This window comes from Carcharhinus amblyrhynchos, chromosome 5, assembly GCF_965287045.1.
Source record: "Carcharhinus amblyrhynchos chromosome 5, sCarAmb.v2.hapA, whole genome shotgun sequence".
Lineage (NCBI taxonomy): Eukaryota > Metazoa > Chordata > Chondrichthyes > Carcharhiniformes > Carcharhinidae > Carcharhinus > Carcharhinus amblyrhynchos.
Window position 1 is genome coordinate 4,742,288 of NC_137328.1, and position 24,416 is coordinate 4,766,703.

At 47.3% G+C, this 24,416-nt stretch overlaps 1 protein-coding gene across 10 annotated transcripts in view; it reads right to left on the bottom strand.

Annotated features, from left to right (window-relative positions):
* The window catches only part of trpm3 (transient receptor potential cation channel, subfamily M, member 3), a 262,662-nt gene that overhangs the window by 29,130 nt on the left and 209,116 nt on the right, over positions 1-24,416 (bottom strand). For 5 of the 10 annotated variants that reach the window (XM_080188378.1, XM_080188384.1, XM_080188383.1 and 2 more), the window contains exons 13-19: positions 22,252-22,287; positions 21,325-21,465; positions 16,210-16,239; positions 12,250-12,539; positions 8,097-8,325; positions 422-589; positions 182-301 (exon numbers count right to left, since the gene is read on the bottom strand). In XM_080188378.1, the coding sequence (XP_080044504.1) occupies positions 182-301; positions 422-589; positions 8,097-8,325; positions 12,250-12,539; positions 16,210-16,239; positions 21,325-21,465; positions 22,252-22,287 (1,014 nt within the window). Of the gene's footprint in view, positions 1-181; positions 302-421; positions 590-6,754; positions 6,837-8,096; positions 8,326-12,249; positions 12,540-16,209; positions 16,240-21,324; positions 21,466-22,251; positions 22,288-24,416 lie in introns of those variants that run through there. The other 5 variants (XM_080188388.1, XM_080188380.1, XM_080188381.1 and 2 more) reach the window with 5 other exon arrangements.

Genomic DNA, 24,416 nt, shown 5'->3' on the forward strand with positions numbered 1-24,416 from the left:
AGCTGACACTCCCACTGCAGTCCTGAGGGAGTGTGCTGGGGGTGCTGTCATTCAGATGATACATTAAACTGAGACCTCAGTCTGTCCCCTTGGGTGGACAGGAGAGGTCCCAGGGCATTATTTTGAAGAGAAAGGGGGCGTTCTCTTGGCTAATATTTATACCTCAATCAACATCACTAACCTGGTCTTTATCAGATTTCCCTTTGTGGAATCTTGCTGTGCGCAAATTGGTTGTCACGTTTCCTACATTACAACAGTGATTCAAAAGTATTTCATTGGTTGTAAAGTGTTTTGGGATGTCCTGAGGATATAAAAGGCACTATATAAATGCAAGTTCTTTCTTTAATGTCTTTCACGCTGAATTAGAGAAGAGTTTATCTTTGTAAACGACGGAGCTTAAGAGTGTCTGGTGTTTGCTTACTGTGAACTCCATATCCTCCTCCTCCTTCTCTTTGACGGGTTTCTCTGGTTCCTCCACTTCCTTCCCCAGCAAGGCTGACTCCTGGCTGTGTGGCATGTACGACATCTCATTCTTGTTCTTAAACTCCAAGCTCAGGATTGATGGAGGCAGCAAGATGCCCAGAATAACCTAGGGAACAGTCGAGAGAAAGACTTGTAACACCAGACAGGAACGATTCAAGAGTCAGCGGGCGAGGAAAATGAGCTGAATTAAACAACTCGACGTAATAAAGAATCACAAGGTGGCCAGGGTCAGATTTGTTAGATCACGGTTAGATCGTGGGGTAGCCTCGAAGGGCCGAACGTCTATCCCCTGCTCCAATTTCTAATGTAAAAGAGATTGACAATGGTGACTTTATACGTTGCTCATCATAAGTTAAAGATTTTTTTTGGTTAGAAGTAGGCTTACATTAACACTGCAATGAAGTTACTGTGAAAATCCCCTAGCCGCCACACTCCAGCACCTGTTTGGGCCAATGCACCTAACCAGCATGTCTTTCAGACTGTGGGAGAAAACCGGACCATCTGGAGGAAACCCATGCAGACATGGGGAGAACGTGCAAACTCCACACAGACAGTGACCCAAGCCAGGAATTGAACCTGGGTCCCTGGCGCTGTGAGGCAGCAGTGCTAACCACTGTGCCCACCGTGCCGCCCATAAAGAAGGGTCACACAGTGGCATGGTGGTTAGCACTGCTGCCTCGCAGTGCCAGGGGCCCGTACTCAATTCTGGCCTTGAGTGTTTGTGTGCAGTTTGCACTTTCTCCCTGTGTCTGTGTGGATTTCCTCCGGGTGCTCCGGTTTCCTCCCACAGTCCAAAGATGTGCTAGTTAGGTGGATTGGCCCTGCTAAATTGCTCCTTAGGGTCCCAAGATGTGTAAGTAGGTGGATTAGGGGTGGCAAATATGTGGGGTTATGGGGATAGGGTAGAGGAGTGGGCCTGGGTGAGATGTTCTGTTGGAGAGTCGATGCAGCCTCGATGGGCTGAATGGCCTCCTTCTCTACTGTAGGGATTCTATGAAGATTCCAGGCAAGCTACAAATGAGAACGATGTGGATTGAAGAAAGGTTAAAAGGGCCAATTTGTCTGCTGTAAGTAATGTCGAACATGAGTTAGACAAGAGACGTGAATGATGTAAATGGGTTCAAGATGGGGTTAGATGTGATTGGGGGATCATAGAATCATAGAATCCTACAGTGCAATAGGAGGCCATTCGGCCCATCGAGTCTGCACTGACCACAATCCCACCCAGGCCCTATCCACACAACACCCACGCGTTCATCCAGCTGGTCCCCCGACACTCAGGATCAATTTGGCCAACCCACCTAAGCAGCGCATCTTTGGGCTGTGGGGGGAAACCGGAGCACCGAAAGAAACCCATGCAGACACGGGGAGAATGTGCAAACCCCACACAGACAGTGACACAAGCTGGGAGTTGAATCTGAGTCCCTAGTGCTGTGAGGCAGCAGTGCTAACCACTGAGCTGCCCCGTGGCGAGATGGTGAAGGATAGAATGAGAAGCTGGGTGGAATTGTATTCGGGTGAAGCTAAAACGTGATGCATTGTTGGGCCAAAATGGAGCTAAACATTCACACAGAGGTGGTAAGGATTGCTTTGAGCTTTGGAGCTAAAACAATTTTTCAGAGGAAGGAGTGCAGGAATCTGAAAGACTCTCCCCACAAAATAAAAAATAAAAGCAAATTACTGCGGATGCTGGAATCAAGAGAGAAAACACTGGAAAATCTCAGCAGATCTGGCAGCATCTGTAAGGAGAGAAAAGAGCTGACGTCAGTTCTTTTTTCTCCTTATAGATGCTGCCAGACCTGCTGAGATTTTCCAGCATTTTGCCCCGAAGTAAGCTGTTGAGGCAGAATGTGTGTTGAAAATGTCAAACCTAAGATGGATGGAGTTTTGTTAAGGGGTGTGGAAGCAAAGGTAGGTAGATGGAGCTAAGATACAGATCAGCCAAATGATCCAATTGAGTGGTGGGATAGGGTGAAGTGGGTTGAATGGCCCCTTCCTGTTCCAATGTTAGTGCAGATTGGTGCAGTGGTACCTTGGGTTATGCTAGAGCCTAAATGTGACTGCCTGATATTCTCAAGTGATTTGATTTGATTTATTATTGCCACATGTGTTAACATACAGTGAAAAGAATAATTTTTGGTGCACTGTACGGACAAAGCATACTGTTTATAGAGAATGCAAGATAGATCCATTCAAAAGTCTGACAGCAGCAGGGAAGAAGCTGTTCTTGAGTCGGTTGGTACGTGTCCTCAGACTTTTGTATCTTTTTCCCAACAGAAGAAGGTGGAAGAGAGAATGTCCGGGGTGCGTGGGGTCCTTAATTATGCTGGCTGCTTTGCCGAGGCAGCGGGAAGTGTAGACAGAGTCAATGGATGGGAGGCTGGTTTGCGTGATGGATTGGGCTACATTCATGAACTTTTATAATTCCTTGTGGTCTTGGGCAGAGCAGGAACCATATCAAGTTGTGATACAACCGGAAAGAATGCTTTCCATGGTGCATCTGTCATGGCAAACGTGAAGAAATGTTCTGCACCCTAACCCTGACATTCTACATTCTGCTACGCACATACACTTGAAGGTCAGCACTGATCTGTTGGGACAAATAAGTGATGTAACCTGTCACCCTGTTCCCTGCTAATTCCCACCCCTCTCAGCTCTCTCTCAAGTCACTAATCTCTGCTGGCGGAGACAGCTGTATATGCAAATCTTTACTGAAAATCCAACATTATGTCAGCAGCTGGAGTAACTTATGTATTGCCTGGGGAGGAACTCACTATCTGATTTTCACTGCTATTTGATTGGGAAGTATATTCATGCAGGGACATGAACTGTATCATGATGGACCTAGCACATGGCTCTCTCTTGGCTGAACTAGCTAAAGCAAACAGAAAACATCATCAACCCTTTAACTGCTGGCATTGATGATAGAATCATAGAATCCCTGCAGTACAAAAGGAGGCCATTCGGCCCATCAAGTCTGTACTGACCACAATCCCACCCAGGCCCTATTCCCATAACCCCTCGCATTTACCCTACAGTATACAGAAGGACGCCATTCAATGGACAACAAATATATATTTGCTACCAAATATTAACCATATTAAAGAAGCTTTTTTTCCAATTTACAGCAATCAACTTGGCAACTCAAAAAATGCACATCTGATGTTTGGCCACCATGTTCCACACCATTTGTGAAATAAAGATTGAGAAGAGAGATTGGGACAAGAAAAGTTAAAAAAAAACTTTAATTTTTTTTGAATCTCCGACACCCGTCTGCCCCTCACAAAATGACACTCTGACTTCATCGAATCCGTACAGAGCGGGAGGCCATTCGGCCCATCGAACCTGCACCAACAGCAATCCCACCCAGGCCCTATCCCTGTAACCCCCTGTATTTACCCTGCCAGCCCCCCCGATACTAAGGGTCAATTTAGCATGGTCAATCCACCTAACCCACACATCTTTGGAGTGTGAAGGAAAATGGAGTACATCATCTATTATGTTCCGTTCAAATACATTTTACAACTAAATTTAGGATGGAACAATTCTCCCGCCACTTTAACATCTGTTAATCCAACTTGCCTGAAAAAATAGGCTGAGGGTAGGTGAGGGAATATTGTCTCCCTCTGTCTCCGAGGACCCGATTTTACCATTGCGTCACGCCCATTCTTGGGCGCAAAAACTTGGTAAAGTCGGGCCTGAGGCGGTTCAGGCGATCCGTGCCCGCATCCGCGCAGACGCCCACTTTAGCAAGGCCTGAAATTGGCTGCGATCCAAACCGCACCTGAAACGGGCGCAACAGCGATCCAAATGCATTTGCAGGCATTTAAATTGAGTTAATGGGGCTGCCCGCCCAACTTCACCGGCACTTCCCCCCTTTACCACCGCGTTCACCCGTCCAGATCCAGCGCGGAACGGACACGCTCGACAAAAGGTCGGTTTCGGACGGTCCAGCTTCTGAAGGGGTAAGTTCAGAGCTTCCAACGGCTCCCTGACTCAGATCGGTGGTGGAGGTGGGGTGCGGGGGGGGGGGGGGAGCGGGCCAGATCATTCTCTGGTGAGGCTGTGGGGAGGAGGGAGGCCTGGTCACTCTCTGGTGGGGTGGGGGGTTGGGGGAGGAGGGAGGCCTGGTCACTCTCTGGTGGGGTGGGGGGTGGGGTGGGAGGAGGGAGGCCTGGTCACTCTCTGGTGGGGTGGGGGGTTGGGGGAGGAGGGAGGCCTGGTCACTCTCTGGTGGGGTGGGGGGTGGGGTGGGAGGAGGGAGGCCTGGTCACTCTCTGGTGGGGTGGGGGGTTGGGGGAGGAGGGAGGCCTGGTCACTCTCTGGTGGGGTGGGGGGTGGGGTGGGAGGAGGGAGGCCTGGTCACTCTCTGGTGGGGTGGGGGGTGGGGTGGGAGGAGGGAGGCCTGGTCACTCTCTGGTGGGGTGGGGGGTTGGGGGAGGAGGGAGGCCTGGTCACTCTCTGGTGGGGTGGGGGGTTGGGGGAGGAGGGAGGCCTGGTCACTCTCTGGTGGGGTGGGGGGTGGGGTGGGAGGAGGGAGGCCTGGTCACTCTGTGGTGGGGTGGGGGGTTGGGGAGGAGGGAGGCCTGGTCACTCTCTGGTGGGGTGGGGGGTTGGGGGAGGAGGGAGGCCTGGTCACTCTCTGGTGGGGTGGGGGGTTGGGGAGGAGGGAGGCCTGGTCACTCTCTGATGAGGGGGAGGGAGGCCAGGTGGATCTCTGGAGAAAGCAGGAGCAGGGTTGGGGGGGGGGGAGGTGGGGGTGGGGGTCCGCTGCCACTCTGCAGGCGAGTGGTGGGATGGGAGGGTGGGGGAAGCGGGGCAGAGGGTCGCGATTGGTCAGGGTAGCGGGGGAGGGGTGGGTGGATAAGGGGGACAGTTATGTTATGGGGTGAGGCGATGTCCGTGGGGGGGCCATCTCTCCCACTTTTCACTCCCGGGCCGCTTTATTCGCTGTTTGTGGCCCGGGAGCCTGTTTTTCAAATTTGGTTTTAGTGGGCAAGTGCAGTTCAAAGCTCCGATCAGACCAGCAGCATTTCGGGTGCGATGACCCCCGCCCACAGCGTGATTCAGGCTCGCGATCTTTTCTTTCAGATTGAGTGCGTACGGGGGCTCCTGAGAACAGTTTTCCAGGTGGGATCTGAGTTGTGCCCACTTAGAATCAAAATGGTAAAATTGGGCCTCGAGTGTGTGGACCACACTTGAAAAGTACTTCACTGGCTGCAAAGCACTATGAGGATATCCTGCTATCATGAAAGGCGCTATATAAATGCAAATCTTTCTAAGGTAATGGTTCCCAACCCTTTATATGTCATGGCGCACCCCTACAGCCCAACACCCAGGAACACATAAACACCCAATCTAGCAGCAATCCCCCCCCAACACACACCACCTCAACAACCATCTCCCCCCAAACCACCTAAAACAGGACAGAAGCAGAACATCACACTTCTTTTTCCCACCGTTCAACACCCCACACAAGAAAAAACTAACATGGATAGTAATATATATGAAGAAAAAGGCCCAAGAGGCAAGAAGACAACAAGCCACAGGATAAAGGCAAGGCATCACAGGGGCAACAAGGATTGGACGTGAGCCGAAAGAAAAGGGGACATATCTTCTCTCTGTCCCACCCCAAAAGTCTCTATACTGTAAAAATACTTTGAGGCCCACCTCCTTTGTCCCCGTCTTCTTCCTTCACTGAGAGCCCAAGACCGCAAGGTCTTGAATGTAGCCCAATCCATCACGCAAACCAGCCTCCCGTCCATTGACTTTGTCTACACTTCAGACTGCCTCGGGAAAAGCAGCCAGTATAATTAAGGACCCCACGCACCCCAGACGTTCTCTCTTGCAAAAGTCTGAGGTCACATACCAACTGACTCAAGAACAGCTTCTTCTTTGCTGCTGTCAGACTTTTGAATGGACCTTGCATTGAGTTGATCTTTCTCCACATCCTAGTTGTGACTGTAACACCACATGCTGCACTCTCTCCTCTCCTTCTCTATGAATGGTATGCCTTTTCTGTATAGCGTGCAAGAAACAATGCGTTTCACTGTGTGTTAATACATGTAGCAATCATAAATCAAATCAAATCAAATCAAAACTTTGTTTTTAACTTTCCTCTGTCATCTTGTCTGTGTTTTTAATCTCTCCCAGTCTGACTTCTCCCAGGTTTTTGCATCTTTTTGAGTTTTTTTTAATGCAGGTGCCTTTGCCTTCAATTCCATGTCCCGTTGGTCATGCGCATGGACCTAACTACCGTGAAAAATCTAACCTTGCGTGTGCGGCTCCTTCCCAGCTGGGACATGTACAGGAGGCCTGAGATTCGCCGGATCTTGGAGTTGCCAACCACAGAGCTGAAGACGAAAGTTAGTTTTAGTTTAATTATGTGAATTTTTAATCATTTTGAATCCTTTCCCCTGGTGGGGAGGTGGGGTTCTTCATTGCACACCAGTGTGGCACACAGTTGGAATGTACTGTTCCAAGGTTTTAACAAACCTTTCTCAAGCTTACTCCCTGAGACCCACATACCAATTTCTGTGTCAAACTTCACAAATAAGACAAAGAAAGGGAAGTCTTTCATGCTGGAAGTTGTCAAGGGTTTTCAAACAGCTCTCAATCAACAGAAAAACTTCCCAATAACATATTCTATAGCCCAGCTCAGGATCTCTCTCAGGTCCCTTAGTGGAGGACATGTCCCTGTCTACATCAATGGGGATGAATAGAAATAGTCGAGAGCTTCAAGACTTTAAGTGTCCAGATTAGCAACAACCTGTCCTGGTCCCTCCATGCAGACACTATTTTTAAGAAAGCCCACCAACGCCTCTACTTTCTCAGGAGACTAAGGAAATTCGGAATGTCCGCTATGACTCTCACCAACTTTTACAGATGTACCATAGAAAGCATTCTTTCTGGTTGTATCACAGCTTGGTATGGGCTCCTGCTCTGTCAAGGATGGGAACTTTAAAATTGAGGCTTTGTTGGCATGTGAACCAGTGTAGGTTAGTGAAGACGGGGGGGTGGTGGGTGAACAGGATTTGTTACAAGTGAGGATATTGGGTGTGGCTCCTGTTCTGTCCAAGACCGCAAGGAACTACAAAGGTCGTGAATGTAGCCCAATCCATCACGCAAACCAGCCTCCCATCCATTGACTCTGTTGACACGTCTCGCTGCCTGGGCAAAGCACCAGCATAACTAAGGACCCCACACACCTTGGACATTCTTCCACCTTTTTCTGTCGGGAAAAAGATACAAAAGTCTGAGGTCACGCACCAACCGACTCAAGATCAGCTTCTTCCCTGCTGCTGTCAGACTTTTGAATGGACTTATTTTGTATTAAGTTGATCTTTCTCTCCATCCTAGTTATGACTGAAACACTACATTCTGCACTCTCTCCTTTCCTTCTTTGTGAATAATACGCTTTGTCTGTATAGCACATAAGAAACAATACTTTTCACTGTATGTTAATACACGTGGCAATTATAAATCAAATCAAATCAAATTAGCAGCAGAATTTTGGACTTGATTATTCCAATTGTCTACCTCTGCTTTGTAAAATTCCAAGTAATCCTCTGTGTAAAATATTCCCGCTCTGAGCTACACTGCGTCGCACTGACCTTTAGGCTGGAGTTTTTCCGGATCCGGAGCCGTCCCATCCACATGTCGGTGAGCAGCATTTGGCTACAGGTGTGAGCGATGAAGTCTCGGTGTTTAGCCGCCACAGCCAGCTGCAGGCAGGTCGAGTTACTCCAGTTCTTCAGCTCGTAGGTCAGTAACTTCATGGCCATCTGCTCCTCCTGCTTGTAGGACTGGTCCAAGAGTTCGACGGCAAGCTGAGCAAACTCCCTGCACGGTTAACAACACTCAGTTAGGTCCAACTCCAGGAACTGATTCAAATCCACTCCAACGCAAAGTTACCTCTCAAAGGTCCCATCTTGCTTTCATGTTCATCATCTCGAGTATCAATCAGTCCAACCTACAGGGTAATGCTTCAGTCATCTGCACTGACAAAGTGGGCCATTCAGCCCCTCAAGTTCCTGCTCCACCATTCACATAGGTCAAACCTGACTCGTACCTTAACCTGCCCTGGTTTTGTAACACCTATTTCCCTTTCCCAACACAAATCAAAATACCTCAGTTTTGGCATTTTGCTAAAAGTCTGACAGCATCGGATTAGAATTCAATGGGTTTAATTTGGTAGCACAAGCTTTCGGAGCACCGCTCCTTCATCAGGTGAGTCAATGATGAAGGAGCAGCACCCCGAAAGCTCGTGATTCCAAATAAACCTGTTGGACTTTAACCTGGTGTTGTGAGACTTCTTACTGTGCTCACCCCAGTCCAACGGCGACATCTCCACATCTTGACATTTTCAGCCTTATTCATACTTAACAATGCAGCCTCTGCAGTAAAGAATTTTACAGATTCGTTACTCTCTGAGAGAAGAAATTCCTCCTCAACAGGCAACCCCCTTACTCTGAGATTCTGCCCTCTGGTCCTAGACTCTTCCACAAGGGGAAACAAACTCTCAGTATCTACCCTGTCAAGCCCACTGAGAATCCGATATGCCTCAATAAGGTCACCTCTCATTCTTCTTAACTCCAATGAGCAGAGGCCCAAACTACACAACCTCTCCTCATAGGAAAATCCCTCCCTACCCAGAATCATCCTAGTGAACCTTCGCAGAACCACCTCCAATTCCAGTATATCCTTCCTTAGATAAGGGGATAAAAACTGTTCACAATATTCCAGATGTGGTCTAACCAATTCCTTGTATAGTTTTAGCAGCCCTTCCCTATTTTTACATTCCATTCCCTGTGAAAGAAATGCCAACATTCCATTGGCCTTCCCTATTACCTGCTGAACCTGCAGGCTAGCTGTTTGTGATTTATGCACAAGGAGCCCTATATCCCCCTGAGCCACAGCTTTCTGCAGTCTTTCTCCATTTAGATAATATTCAGCTTCTTTATTCTTCATACCAAAGTTCACACTCTCCTTCATTATATCCCATCTGCCTGGTTTTTGCTCACCTGTCTACATTCCTCTGTAGACTTTGTGTCATCCTCACCACTTGCCTTCCCACCTATTTCTGCATCATCCGCAAACTTGGCAATAGTACACTCACTTCCCTCATCCAAGTCATTAATATATATTGTCAATTACATTGGCCCCAGCACCGGATCCCTGTGGCATTCCGCTAGTTATAGGCTGTCATGTCCTCGGCATTTAGTCTGGCGTCATTTGAATCTGTAACTCCTTCCAAGGTCAATATCCTTTATAAGGTGTGGTGCCCAGAACTGAGTGTAATGTTCTAAATGGGGTCTCATCAGAGTTTGGTCCAATGATTAAAATTTCTACTCCTCAGAATTCCAACCCCCTCAGGATAAAGGTCAACATTCCATTTGCTAGCAGGAGTTTAGTGAATTGGGGTCCACTGCACACAGCCTGCAACAGAGATTTACTATCCTTCAGGAAAGTGAATGGACTATTATTTAAGTGGTAAGAAATTGCAGCATGCTGCTGTGCAGAGGGACCTGGGTGTCCTTGTGCAGGAATCTCAAGGAGTTGGTTTGCAGGTGAAGCAGGTAATTAAGAAGGCAAATGGAATTTTGTCCTTCATTGCTGGAGGGATGGAGTTTAAAAACAGGGAGGTTATGTTGCAGCTGTATAAGGGGCTGGTGAGGCCACTCCTGGAGTACTGTGTACAGTTTTGGTCTCCTTACTTGAGAAAGGATATACTGGCACTGGAGGGGGTGCAGAGGAGATTCACTAGGTTGATTCCAGAGTTGAGAGGGTTGGCTTATGAGGAGAGACTGAGTAGACTGGGGCTATACTCATTGGAATTCAGAAGAATGAGGGGAGATCTTATAGAGACATATAAGATTATGAAGGGGATAGATAAGGTAGGAGGAGGGAAGTTGTTTCCACTGACAGATGGAGCTAGAACTAGAGGGCATGGCCTCAAAATAAGGGGAAGCAGATTTAGGACTGAGTTGAGGAGGAACTTTGGGTGCCGGGGGAGGTAGTGGAAACGGATACAGTGGTGACTTTTAAGGGGCACTTTGACAAGTACACAAATGAAATGGGAATAGAGGGATATGGACCCCGAAAGCATAGGGGGTTTTAGTTCAGTCAGGCAGCATGGTCAGTGCTGGTTTGGAGGGCCGAAGGGCCTGTCCCTGTGCTGTAATTTTCTTTGTTCTTCGTTCTTTATTCTTTGAACTCCTTTACACTAAGGGTTGTGAATCTGTGGAATTCCCTGCCCAGTGAAGCAGTTGAGGCTCCCTCATTGAATGTTTTTAAGGCAAGGATAGAGAGATTTTTGAACAGTAAAGGAATTAAGGTGAGCGGGCGGGTAAGTGGAGCTGAGTCCATGAACAGATCAGCCATGGTCTTATTGAATGGTGGAGCAGGCTCGAGGGGCTAAGCTTTCATTTCTCTAAAGCTTACAGTAGTGATGGACAACCTAGACTGCTGAGTGGGCCGCATCAGTGACCCTCCTTCATCTCAGTGGGCGCAAGGTTGTTTACTAATCATGACCCCACGAATAATATTAAATACATTTAATACATGCCAAATATTCCATAACCGGTTATAGGCTGGGAACTTCTGGCTGTTCACCCTGATGGGATTCTCTAGTTTCGCTGATGGTGTACCCCCTCTCAGTGGTCTAGGTTGCCCATCACTGCTGTAAGCTTTAGAGAAATCTAGGCTTATTGGTGGCCTGACTTTGCCCCAATTCATTTGGTAAGAGAGGACAAGGTGTTGTGATTTGAAGATTAGATTGTAAGTTGGATGCTATGAGATAAACATAAGAACACAAGAACTAGGAGCAGGAGTAGGCCATCTGGTCCCTCGAGCCTGCTCCGCCATTCAATAAGATCATGGCTGATCTTTTCATGGATTCAGCTTCACTTACCCACCCACTCGCCATAATCCTTAATTCCTTCACGGGGAAGGCTGTGGGCAAGATGCAGATTCAATGGGCTGAATGGCCTCCTTCTGCACTGTAAAGATTCTATAGTTGGAAGGGAAGCCACTGGCCAGTTCAGAGTGAATTTCTGGTCTCGGTGTGATTTTCCGACAGAGGGTGGAAAGGAAATTCCCAGATTCCTTTCCCCTCACATTGGCTTGGGTTTTTGTCAGGAGGCCAGGTGATCGATAGGCTTCTGGACACTGAGGGAATCGCAGGATCTGGAGATTGATGGGGGCTGCGGGGGCAGGGGGGAGGGGAAGAGGGGTACAGAGGGGTGGAATTGAGCTGAGTTCAAAGATCAGCTTGGACCATATTAATAGCAGCTCAGGCTCAATGGGTGACTGGCCTACACCTAAGCTCGTTTCTTATGTTCATATTTCTTTGGGGGCGGCATGGTGGCACAATGGTTAGCACTGCTGCCTCACAGAGACCCGGGTTCAACTGCCGGCTTGGGCCACTCTCTATGCAAAGTCTGCATGTCCTCCCCATGTCTGCGTGGGTTTCCTCCGGGTGCTCTGGTTTCCTCCCACAGGCCAAAGATGTGCGGGTTAGATGGATTGACCATGATAAATTGCCCCATAGTGTCAGATAGACTAGTTAGGGTAATTGTGTGGGGATAGGGCCTGGATGGAATTGTGGTCAGTGTAGCCTTGATGGGCTGAATGGCCTCTTTCTGCACTTTGGGATTCTATGATTCTTTGCTTTTCCCCGGAAGAACAATTGAGCGAATGTCAAAATGAAGCTTTGTACGCCCAACCAGCATCATTGCGTGTGATGAAGTAATAAAGTGAACAAACCTGGAGTTATGGTTTAACTCTTGTGAGATATCGTCCACCATGTCATTCTCAGAGGCCTCATGGGCCATGGCTTTGCAGAGTTTACAAGCGACAAGTGCCTTGGCCATGGCCTCCTCGCCATGCTGCCAGAAGAATAGCGCCATTTTCTGTCGCTTCATCAGGACAGCCCACAGCATCAGCTCGTGAAAGGGGTAAGGGAAGTGATTGATCTCCGGGTCATCCAGGTCAATGTCCACATCCTCCTCCCTCTTCTTGGTCGTCTTCCTGCCTCTCCGCATGGGAGGCTCCTCCTGGTCAATTGACAAAGGAACATTCATCAGCAAAAAGTGGCTTCACACGTCCCCTGCACTGTGCTTTGAGTTTAGACACATTGTCAGGAGGGGTTGCCAACACCACCCCTCCCACAAAGGAATGTCCTGAAATTGAACATTAATCTCTGGGACACTGCCGGGAGAGACAGCCGGGAGAAAAATCACAGGGACGGAAAAAAAATGTTTTTTTTATCATTTGCTCTGAATACTTTTGCTTATTGGTTGAGGGATCCTACATATGCTGAGCCCTGCTTGTTCAGTCTATGCAAAGACTTCATTTTAAGATATTTCTGCCTATGTAATTACATTGAAATGCCAGACTGTAGGGGTTAACTAACACTGCCAGCTTGACTACATTTTAAAACTCAGAAGGCATGCTGGGTTCATGGATAATTAACTGCATTCCTGAAGGGTACACAGCAAACAAAACAAGTCCTGCAGCTGCTAAGCTTGTTTTTTTCTAGATAGAGACAGCATGTGAAGGGCACTTACAATAATGAGATAAGGATTGAGATATAGTTTGGATTTTGGTATGTGTTTTTAGTTTGGTTCAAGATCTGTTCACTGTGATCAGTACAGGGGCTGGCTTGCTGAGAAGCTAGTTCCAAGCTTTGCTTTTTCTTTTTGTCTCTGTTATGTTACATTTTTAAGTTCTGTTCAATAAAAGAAATTTACTTTAAAACCCCTTACCAGCGCAGTCCCCTCGTCCCTTCAAAGGAATGAATGGGCCCAGGATTGGTTCTAAGCATGTTTGAGAGCGAGGGGTAGATGGGAGATTTGTGCGACAGGACAAGTTCTTCCGAGTCGTCACCTTGGTTTTGAATGCGGTCATTGGCATCACATAGTGTCCTCAGCTCTCACTTATACCTCCAAGCAGCTGGTGAGGTACACCAGCGGGCACACCCTAGTACCTCACCTTGGCTGGTGAGTAGGGTAGCAGCACCTTCATCTCTCTCAATAAGGAATGTCACCCCTCCAAGTGTGCAAATTCTGGAATGAGGAAGAGGCAGAAGGTCCCAGAAAAAAAGATCAGGCTCCGAAGATGAGCAGGAGCAAACACACCTGGGGCACATCACTGGACCAAGTGGACATGTGTGGCCAATCACCTCGGGAATGATTGGGGCCTTGCTGAGTATCATTACATTGTCACAAAAATGCTGTTGTTTCCAGTAGCAGTGCAACATTGCCTCCAATCCTCTGCAAGAGAGAGGAGCCTGAAATAAGTGGGGCAGGGGGGGTGGCGGGGTGGGGTGGGGGGGGGTGTGGGTGGGGGGGAGAATAAAAAGGCCAAGCTTCATCCAATCAGGGTAAGGAAAAACCTGTAAATGAGTGTGTGGAGGTGGGACATCCTGAGGATTGAGGCACCCTAATAGCAAGAGTGTGGAGGAATTTGGTGATCTTGGAATCCAGGAAAATATGCTGCCCGACTTGGCAACCCCACTTTTCAGGATTTGACCCATTCTTGAAGCAAAGGCAGAGATTTTGTCCTTTAGATCAAATGTACTGCATAAAATCTTGGGCACCGTAAAAAGTCACCCCTCTCACCTGATGAAGGGGCAGCGCTCCGAAAGCTCGTGACACCAAATAAACCTGTTGGACTTTGAGACTTCTTACTGTGCCCACCTCAGTCCAATACTGGCATCTCCACATCATGGCAGGATATTTTGCCCCGCATTGTGGGGGCTTTACCCAGCAGAGTGTCTGAGGATCAGCAAACTCTAACTGTGCTACATTATACAACTCAATATGGCTTCATAAACTCAACACTTGCAATATTTGGAGAAATATTAATTCACAACGAGGGGTGTGTCAGTGTAATGCTTTCTCTGCCTGTAGGCGGTCCTTAGCTCATTATCTGACAGCGCTTTATCCTGAGCGGTTTAACTTGGTAGTATTTATTTGCTCAGTTGTTGTTCACCATTGCTTTCCAATCTCAGGGGCAGATCTTCAAGTCTACCTCTGTCAGAATGGGCATTGAACCCATGCTGTTGGTGTTATTTAGAACCACACACTAGCTAACTAGCCAACTGACCCAACCAACCCCAATAAGGATGAGCTTATAATGTATTTTAACAGGATATTACTCCATGGTCGTGCAATATCTATCATTAACGGACGGACACACTCCTAGGCATGACACTGTATTTAGAGAGCATTTATAAATTCTGAAAACTTACAGCCACACAATTTTCTCTTTCAAAAACAAAGCAATTTCTGTGGCAGTTTCAGGAAGAGCTAATGGGACATCCAGGAATGACCTTACGACCAAACTGTAATGTTTCAGAACAGGTCAGTATAGACTGAATCTTTGGATGAAAGGTACCAAACACCAACAATACTCAAGGAGCCAAAAGGTGATTAAGGCATCCTTCCAGGCAATGCAATTATTTAAGAAAACACAACTGACAAGAGTGAATTGACAAAGAAAAATGAAATAATTAAGGCTAGACGCAAGAAACCAATGGGAATGAAACATCAATAAATCGGAAACACGGCCTTAGAATGGGTGCAAAACATAACGTAACAATGAAAGAGAGAGGGGCGTTTCAGAGACTTCAGTGGAAGAAGTAATGCCCAATCTGTCCCTTAACAGAAAACAAACACTCATAACTCATATAAACTTATATAAACTTCTTCTTTCTCAGGTCAAATATTTCACTGATCTCTAATGCATGGTTAAATTATAGAACACGGTTTGGGATAATTAACAATAAAAGTTGAAAACAATGCATTCCTAAGTTTGATCCCAGTGGGATTATCAGAACTGATTTTTCATACCCCTCCAAACGTGCATTTTTTTGCAGACCAAATTGGGCTGATGTCTTAAAAATCCACTCAATAGGATTTAACCGTTAGTGTATCTCAAATACTTTACAGGGTGACTCACAGGGCCAGACTCATCATTTAACTAAAAAACTCAACACAAAAAGAGAAATACCGTCTTCACCTCAAATTTACCGCTATCAATTGGACGGGAGTAAATGAAGGATTTTGCCTGAGGTTACACACAGCTGGTCATATTTTGCATTACAGCAGTCATACATTCAGTATACATAATGCACTCACAGCTCTGCTAGTGATCACGCTGGGCTGTGATATGGCTGGCCAATATTTAAACCCCTTGTTCTATAAACCAAGTGCAGTGAAACAAAGTTTAAAGTTAAGGTTTATTTAATAGTCACAAGTAAGGCTTACATTAACACTGCAATGAAGTTACTGTGAATTTCCCCTAGTTGCCACAGTCCAACGCCTGTTTGGGTCAATGCACCCAACCAGCGCATCTTTGAGACAGTGGGAGGAAACTGGAGGAAACCCACGCAGACACGGGGAGAACATGCAAACTCCACACAGACAGAGGCCCGAGGCCAGGAATCGAACCCGGGTCCCTGGCATTGTGAGGCAGCAGTGCTAACCCATCGTGCTGCCCTGTATACTGGGACAGTGAGTAAATTTAAGGAGATAGTTAGATTTTTAATTGGGAATGGGGTTGAAGGGTTATGGGGAGAAGGCAGGAAAATGGGGATGAGGAGCATATCAGCCATGATCGAATGGCGGCGTGGATTTGATGGGCCAGATGGCCGAATTCTGCTCCAATATCTTACGAACGTATAAGTCGATATCCTTGAATAAAGGAGTGGTGTTAATGTACCTCCATTCCCAGCAGCTTGAGAGCCTTGGGCTGCAAGAAACCAAAAAGAAAAGCCAAAGGTTAATAAAAGCTCTTGGCATTTTTTTTTTGTTCAACAACTTCTGAGTACACATCGAGTGAGCACTCAGTCGTCTGTGGCAGTAAATCAGCACCAACCAGATAAGAATGAGTTTAGGAGACCCTGCACAAAAGGAGGCCATTTGGCCCATCCTGCCTATGCTGGCTCTTTGAATGAGCTACCCATTCAGTCCCATTAGCCTGCTCTTCTCCAACGGCCTCACAGATTTCTCCTCTTCGCGTGTTTAGCTGATTGCCTTTTCAAAGTGACTATTAAATCTGCTTCCTCCACTCTGTCAGGCAATGTGAATTCCCGAGCACAACAACTCACTGCATCAAGGTGACAAGCTTTCCTCACTTGCCCCATTGGTTTCTCCTGTGCAAGCGTGTTTAACTGACTCCTCCAGCTTTATCCCAAAGAGAAAATGCTGGAAAATCTCAGCAGGTCTGGCAGCATCTGTGCGGAGAGAAAAGAGCTGACGTTTCAGGTCCAGGTGACCCTTTGTCAAAAGCTAAATGTCTTCTAGCTCTGACAAACGGTCATCTGGACTTGAAATGTTAGCTCTTTTCTCTCCTTAAAGATGCTGCCAGACCTGCTGAGATTTTCCAGCGTTTTCTCTTTTGGTTTCAGATTCCAGCATCCGCAGTAATTTATTTTTATCCTTCAGTTTTGTCTCTGGCTGCTGAACTTTTGGATCGGAATCAGGTTTAATCTCAAATAAAATGAGCCAGATACGTGTCGGAAAGTCCCAGGCTAATAGTGGTTTCTCATTCTGGAAGTTTCTCACACTGCAAAGTGGGAACGGACAATTTGTTCTTGGAGCCTGTGGCCATTGCAGATCTTCACTCTAATTCTCTGTAACGGAATCTGCAGCTCACAATATCATCAGATAATCTCACTACAAAACATGTTCAAAACTTCACACTGTCCCCCAGGAACAACCAAGTATCGAGTCCCTTCAAAGTGCAGGTTTTAAAGGATTTTCAGCAATCTCTCTTTATACTTCTTGTAATTACACAAGGGCCCAGACACTTTTCGGGGCAATTTTACATCAACAAAACACTAGCTTTCATTTTCAGAAGAACAAAATTGAAAAGCCTGAAGTTATGTCAAACTTCCAACATTTATTTATTAATATCACAAAGTAGGTTTACATTAACACTGCAATGAAGTTACTGCGAAAATCCCCTAGTCGCCAGACTCCGGCTCCTGTTTGGGTACACTGAGGGGGAATTTATCATGACCAATGGACCCTAACCAGCATGTTTTTCCAAATGTGGGAGAAAACCGGAGCACCCGGAGGAAAACCTACGCAGACACGGAGAGAACGTGCAGACTCTGCACAGAAAGCTGGGAATCGAACCCAGGTCCCTGGCGCTGTGCTAACCACTGTGTCAGTGTGCCATGTGCAATGGAACATTTGTTAGACCACACTTAGATTTCCGTGCTTAGTTCTGGTCTCCGTATTACAAAATGGATACAGAAATGGAGAAGGTTCAAAAAAGATTGAATCGATTCATACCAGGACTGAGAGTTTCACAGAATCATTGAATTTCTATAATGCCGAAGGAGGCCATTTGGCCCATTGAATCTGTACCGACTCTGATCTCACCCAGACCCTATTCCCACAAACGCACTTATTTACCCCACTAATCTCCCTAATCTAATCTCCCTAACCTACACATCTTGGGAAACTGAGGAGCAATCTAACCAGCACATCTTTGGATTGTGGGAGGAAGCCGGAACACCCAGAGGAAACCCACGCAGACACGGGGAGAACACGCAAACTCCACACAGACAGTCACTCAAGGACAGAATCGAACCTGGGTCCCTGGTATTGTGAGGCAGCAGTGCTAACCAGTGTGCCAGGGTGCCGTCCAACATAAATATCAGGATAAGTTGAGTAGGATTTTTTCTCCAGAAAAGAGGAAGGTGAGGGGTGAATTGATGGAGGATTTTAAAACTACAGAAGGGCTTGATAGGAGCGATATAGAGAGAATGGCCACAATTCTCCCATCGTAACCCACAACTTCTCTGGCAGGTCGCGGTGGGAGATGCACGTCTCCTGCTTTGTTCCGGGATTTGCACATGAACCGGGAACGCATGCACATCTCCCAGAGCTGGCAAACTGTCCCCGATCGGCGGGAAAGCAAATAAGTCATTTAAATCTTTTTTAAATGTAGTTTAAATATGCTTTCAACGTGATTGTCGGGAATTTTGGGGCCCTGATTGAATCTCTCACCCCCCCCCCCCAAGGAATACTTCATCCCAGTGGGGTTTATACTAGCTCTCCACACTTGGGGAACCAGCGGGAGAGCCTGCTGGAATAAAGGAGGGGGGGAATCGGGGCACCCCCAGGGGATCGGGTGGCAGGGGGTTGGTGCCCCCTGGGCATGGGAACCCTGGCGGTGCCAGCCTGTGCCCAAGGGGCAAAGTGACCAAGGCTAGGGGGCAGCTTGGCACTGCCCATTGGGCATCGGGCAGTGCTAAGGGGCCAGGGCCTCCTGTGGGTGGGGCTTAGGGGTGATTGGTGGGGGTGGGGGGTCCCGCTGCCACTCTGCAGACAGGAGCGGTCTGGGATGAAGGGAAGGCAGCAATTGGGGCGGGATGCAGGGCGTGATCTGCCAAGGTGGGGGTTGGGGGGGGGGGTTGGGGTGTGTTGGGGGGGGGGGGGTCAGTGGGGGAGTGGGTCTGCCGGGGTGAGATGGGTGGGGGTATCGCCACTGCTGGGTGTGGGGGGGGGGGGGGGGGGGTGGATGGACATTGGGGTGCTCCGGAATGGGGTGCGGGGGGGGGTGTTAATCAGAGCTGGCCCGGGAATTGCTGTGGGGGCTGCGATCGGGTCTTGGGGGTGGGGGAGGCTGGAGGGGCAGCACGGTGGGGATCCCAGGCTGGCCAGCGATCGAGCTGACAGCAAACGGGGAGTCTGACGTATTGGGGCCAGAGTTCCAGAATCGTCGGAATCCGGCGCGAATAGACCCCCCTCCCCCTCTGCGTTTTTAATGAGATTCATGATCGGGACCTCTGCAATGCACAGAGTGCGGAGATTCAGGTGGGAAGCTGAACTGAGAAAACAGTCGGGATCTAGACCAGTTTTCCTGCCAATTCAGCACTTTCGGGAGAATTACTGGTGGACGAATCCAAAACTAGGGTCATAAATATTAGATGGTCATCAATAAACCCAACAGGGAATTCAGAAGAAACTTCTTCACGCAAAGAATGGTGAGAATATGGAACTCACTACCATAGGGACTGGTTGAGGTAAATAGTCTCGCATTGCTGAGAAAAGAGAAGTGCTGTCAAAGCTTTTCACCTTACACCCATCAGGACAGAATACCAAATTTCAAAGGGAACAACAATTTATACTGCATAGAAAAGGGTGCTGATTATTTAACACATTGATTGTGATTCTCATGCAGCATAAATTGTTGCTCCCTTTGAAATGTGACATTCTTGCATCTGTCCTGATGGGTGCAAGGCAACAAGCTTCGACATGCCTCCTTTCTTCTGCAACACTCGAGTTCTGTTCGACCGAGTGAATATTTGCACAGATATATATGTATTTGAAGGGAAGTTGGATAAACTTTTGAGAGAGAGGGAGAGAGAGGTACAGATGAATGGGCTAATGGGGTGAAATGAAAAGGAACACGCGGAGTCTTGTGTGGAGTAGAAACGCTGGAACAGACTAACTGAGTCAAGTATCCTGTTTCTGCGCTGTCATTTCGATATAACATGCGTAGTTTAAAATCCTGCATGACTTACTAAAAATGTAACTTTTTTTTTTACACAATACAAACTCGCTACGAAATTCCACTTGTGTGTGATACAGTCTGGAACATCCTGGCCGAGACGTCGGATGGATGTGTGACAGGGTAACTGAGAGTTTTAGTGTTGAAACCTGCCATTATACTACCACCTGCAGGTGAGACTGATATTGCAGACAGGATTGTCAACACGGCTTTTGAAAAGTTCCTAAACTATCCCTGTGAATCCAGAGAAAAATCACTGGAAAGTCCGTCAGATTCACGGTGGTGTTGGCGGGCAGGCTTACTTCTAGTTAACAGGCCTGCTACCTGATGGTTGATGGGAGATAGTGACACAATGGTAACATCTCCAGGATGACTTCAGGAAGTGTAATGGAGGACATTGCCCAGGTCTACATCAATGGTGATGAAGTGGAAATGGTCGAGGCGTTTCCAGCTGTCCGGGTCACCTGTCCTGGTCCCTCCACACTGACGTTATAGTTAAGAAAGCCCACCAATGCCTCTACTTTCTCAGAAGGGTCAATAAATTCAGCATGTGCGCTACGGCTCGCACCAACTTTTACAGATGCAGCGTAGAAAGCATTCTTTTTGGTTGTATCGCAGCTTGGTATGGGCTCCTGCTCTGCCCAACACCACAAGAAAGGTTGTGAAAATAACCCAGTCCATTACTCAAACCAGCCTCCCATCCATCGGCTCTGTCTACACTTCCCACTGCTTTGGCAAAGCAGCCAGCATAATTAAGGACCCCATGAACCCCGGACATTCTCCCTCCCACCTTCTTCCGTCTGGAAAAAGATGCAAAGGTCTGAGGTCACGCACCAACCGACTCAAGAACAGCTTCTTCCCTGCTGCCATCAGACATTTGAATAGACCTAACTTGCACTAAGTTAATCTTTTTCTACACCCGAGCTATGACTGTAACACTACACTCTGCACCCTTTCTTTTCCTTCTCCCCTGTGTACTCTATGTATGGTCTGGAAGCTCCCCCCCCAACAGCCAAACACCATCCTGACTTGGGAATATACTGCCATTCCTTCACTATCACTGGGTCAAACTCTGGGAACTTTCATCCTAACTGCACTGTGGGTGTACCTGCACCACATAGTTTATATAGTCTCAGGTGGCGGCTCACCACCACCTTCTCACGGGCAATTGGGGATGGGCAATAAATGCTGGCCTAGCCAGTCCCACCCATGACCCCATGCACAGATACATTTTAAAATAATTAAAAATAAAGTCACAGTCCATTGTTGCTACGTTCAGTTTGAGCTTTTTCACTGTAAATTACTCACCCTTTTTGGACCAAACAGGTTGTGGTAGAGAGTTCGAAACCTTTTCCGAGTGTAATTGCAGCGATATGCTCCTCCCATCAGGGTTTCAATCACAAGGCCAATGTCTATTAAACTGATCCTGTAATCAGGAGGGAGATTCCCCTACACAACACCAAATAAACAAGACAGACAGAGAAACTTTCATATTTACAAATCACCAACAGGGCAGCAAATGGGTGATTTCTTAAAATGTATTCTTTGACGGGACACCATCCTCACTCAACGCTCTTCAGCTGAGTGGCCATTTCAAAGGGGCAGTGGGTCTGGAGTCACATGTAGGCCAGGCCGGGTAAGGACGGCAGATTTCCTTCCCTAAAGGGACATTAGTGAAGCAGATGGATTTTTATAACCGTCAATGGTAATTTCAAGGTCACCTTTACTGAGACCAGTGGGATATTTGTTATTTGAATTTGTAATCGTGGTATAATTAATATTAATTGAAGAGGCCTTGGTGGGATTTGAACCCACTGTCCCAGGGAATTGACCAGGGGGTGCTGGATTATTAGTCCAGTGGCATTACCACTGTGCCCCCATCTCCCCCATCATTGCTGAGTTTTAAATGGTGAGCTTAAAAGCAAACATAGAAACTAGAAGCAGGAGTAGGCCTTCGAGCCTGTTCCACCATTCATTGTGATCATCCAACTCAATATCCTGATCCCCCCCTTCCTTCCATATCCCTGGATCCCTTTAGCCCCAAGAGCGATATCTAATTTCTTCCTGAAATCACACAACGTTTTGGCCCCAACTACATTCTGCGGTCGTGAATTCCGCACGTTCACCACCCTCTGGGTATCATTTGAAAAGCATGCAATGGATTTTTCACACTACATTTTGCATTAACCTTAATAACAGATGGATTTTATGCTAAGCAGGTTTTAATCCATTCACCTGAAAATAGATCCAGCTGAAAGCTTGATATTCTCGCTTGGAGAGAAGAGATAAGTTTGGATAAGTAACTGGAATATTTTACATCACAAAGTCATTCCCATATTTGGCCTTCAATGGTGTCAGAGTTTAAATGGTACAAGTTTTTAATAAGCATTCCTCTGACAATGGAAAGGTTGTCACAGCTAGCTCAGAAGAATATCTTTCCGTGGCAACGCTAAAGTAAAGTTTATTTATTAGTCACAAGTAAGGCTTACATTAACACTGCAATGAAGTTACTGTGAAATTCCCCTAATTGCCACACTCTAGTGCCTGTTGGGGTCAACGCACCTTAACGAGCATGTCTTTCAGAATGTGGGAGGAAACTGACGCAGACAAAGGGAGAATGTGCAGACTCCACACAGACAGTGACCTAAACCAGGGATTCAACCCAGGATCCTGGTGCCGTGAAGCAGCAGTGCTAACCACTGTGTTACCGTGCCACCCTGTCGATTGCTATTAATTTGTAAAATACTGTTGCAGCGTGTTAGAATGGCATCACATTCGCGCAGTGATAAGCACAGCGCCAGGGACCCGGGTTCAATTCCGACCTTGGATGACTGTGTGCGTGGAGTTTGCATGTTCTCCCTGTGTCTGCTTGGGTTTTCTCCGGGTGCTCCAAAAGTGTGCAGGTTAGGTGGATTGGCCACGCTAAATTGCCCCTCACTGTCCCACTCTCCTGATGAAGGAGCAGTGCTCTGAAAGCTCGTGATTCCAAATAAATCTGTTGGGCTTCAACCAAAAGGTGCTGTGAGACTTCTTACTGTGCCCACCCCAGTCCAACACTGGCATCTCCACATCATGTCCCAAGTTAGGTTAGGGGGATAACTGGGTTAACATGGGGGGTGACCGGGTAAGCCCGGGTAAGAGTCAGTGGAGAATTGATGGGCTGAATGGCCTCTTTCTACAATCTAGGGATTCATGATTCTAGAAACACATTCATCCTGTGTTTAGATTTTAAGCAGCATCTTCCAAAGATTAATTAGGAAGGGTGAAATGGATTTTAAGCTAACATATCAAATCAACCTTGAGGGTTTAATTCTGTCATTCATTTACCGGCATATTTAATGACAGCAAACATATCTACAAAGCTTCCTGTCAAATGCCTTGCGCAACACATTGTGGCAAAATTGCTGAACTTGCAGTTTCTCGCTGTGCTTGACTCTAACCCAAAGCCTAACGCAGGCACGTAAGATTGGGATGAGTTACCCTACCCTAACCAGCATGAATCACTCCTGTGCTCGCTGACCTACACTGGCTCCCAGTCTGGCAATGTCTATATTTTAAAATTCTTGTCCTTGTTTTCAGATCCCCTTACAGCCTCCTTGCTCCTCCCTTACTGTGTCCTCTTCAATCTCTACGCCCCTCCCAGATCCCTGTGCTTTTCAGATTGCGATACCTTGTGCATTCCTGATTTTAGTTGCCCCAACATTATTGACTGAGCCTTCATCTGCCAAATTCCACGTTCTAGAATTCCCTCTCTAAACCTCTTCACTCTTTCTCTTCCTTAAAACTCTCCATGTCCCGGGAGTAAAACTATATTACTAGTTTTGCCTACAGCCCTTTCCTGAATATACAATTTGCTAAATTTATTCATGGAATGCGGGGGTCGCTGGCCAGGCAGCATTTATTGCCCATCCCTAATTGCCTTCTATAAGGTGACAGCGAGCTGCCTTCTTAAACCACTGCAGCGGTGTAGGTACACCCCACAGCGCTGTGAGAGAGGGATTTCCGGGATAATGACACAACCACAGGAAAGGAATGGCCCGATATATTTTCAAATCAGGATGGGTGTTTGGTTTGGAGAGGAACTTCTAGGTGATGGCGTTCCCATGTGTCTCCTGCCCTTGTCCTTCTAGATGGTAATGGTTGAACGCGTGGGAGGTGCTGCCTATTGAATCTTGGTGAGTTTCTGCAGTGCATCTTGTAGACGGTGCAGACAGCAGTCACTGTCCATTGGTGGTGGAGGGAGTGTACGTTGGTGGATGAGGTGACAATCAAACGGGGCTGCTTTGTCCTGGATGGTGTTGAGCTTCTTGAGTGTTGTTGGAGCTGCACCCATCCGGGCAAGTGGAGAGTGTTCCATCACACTCCTGAGTTGTGCCTTGTAGATGGTGGACAGGTCTTGG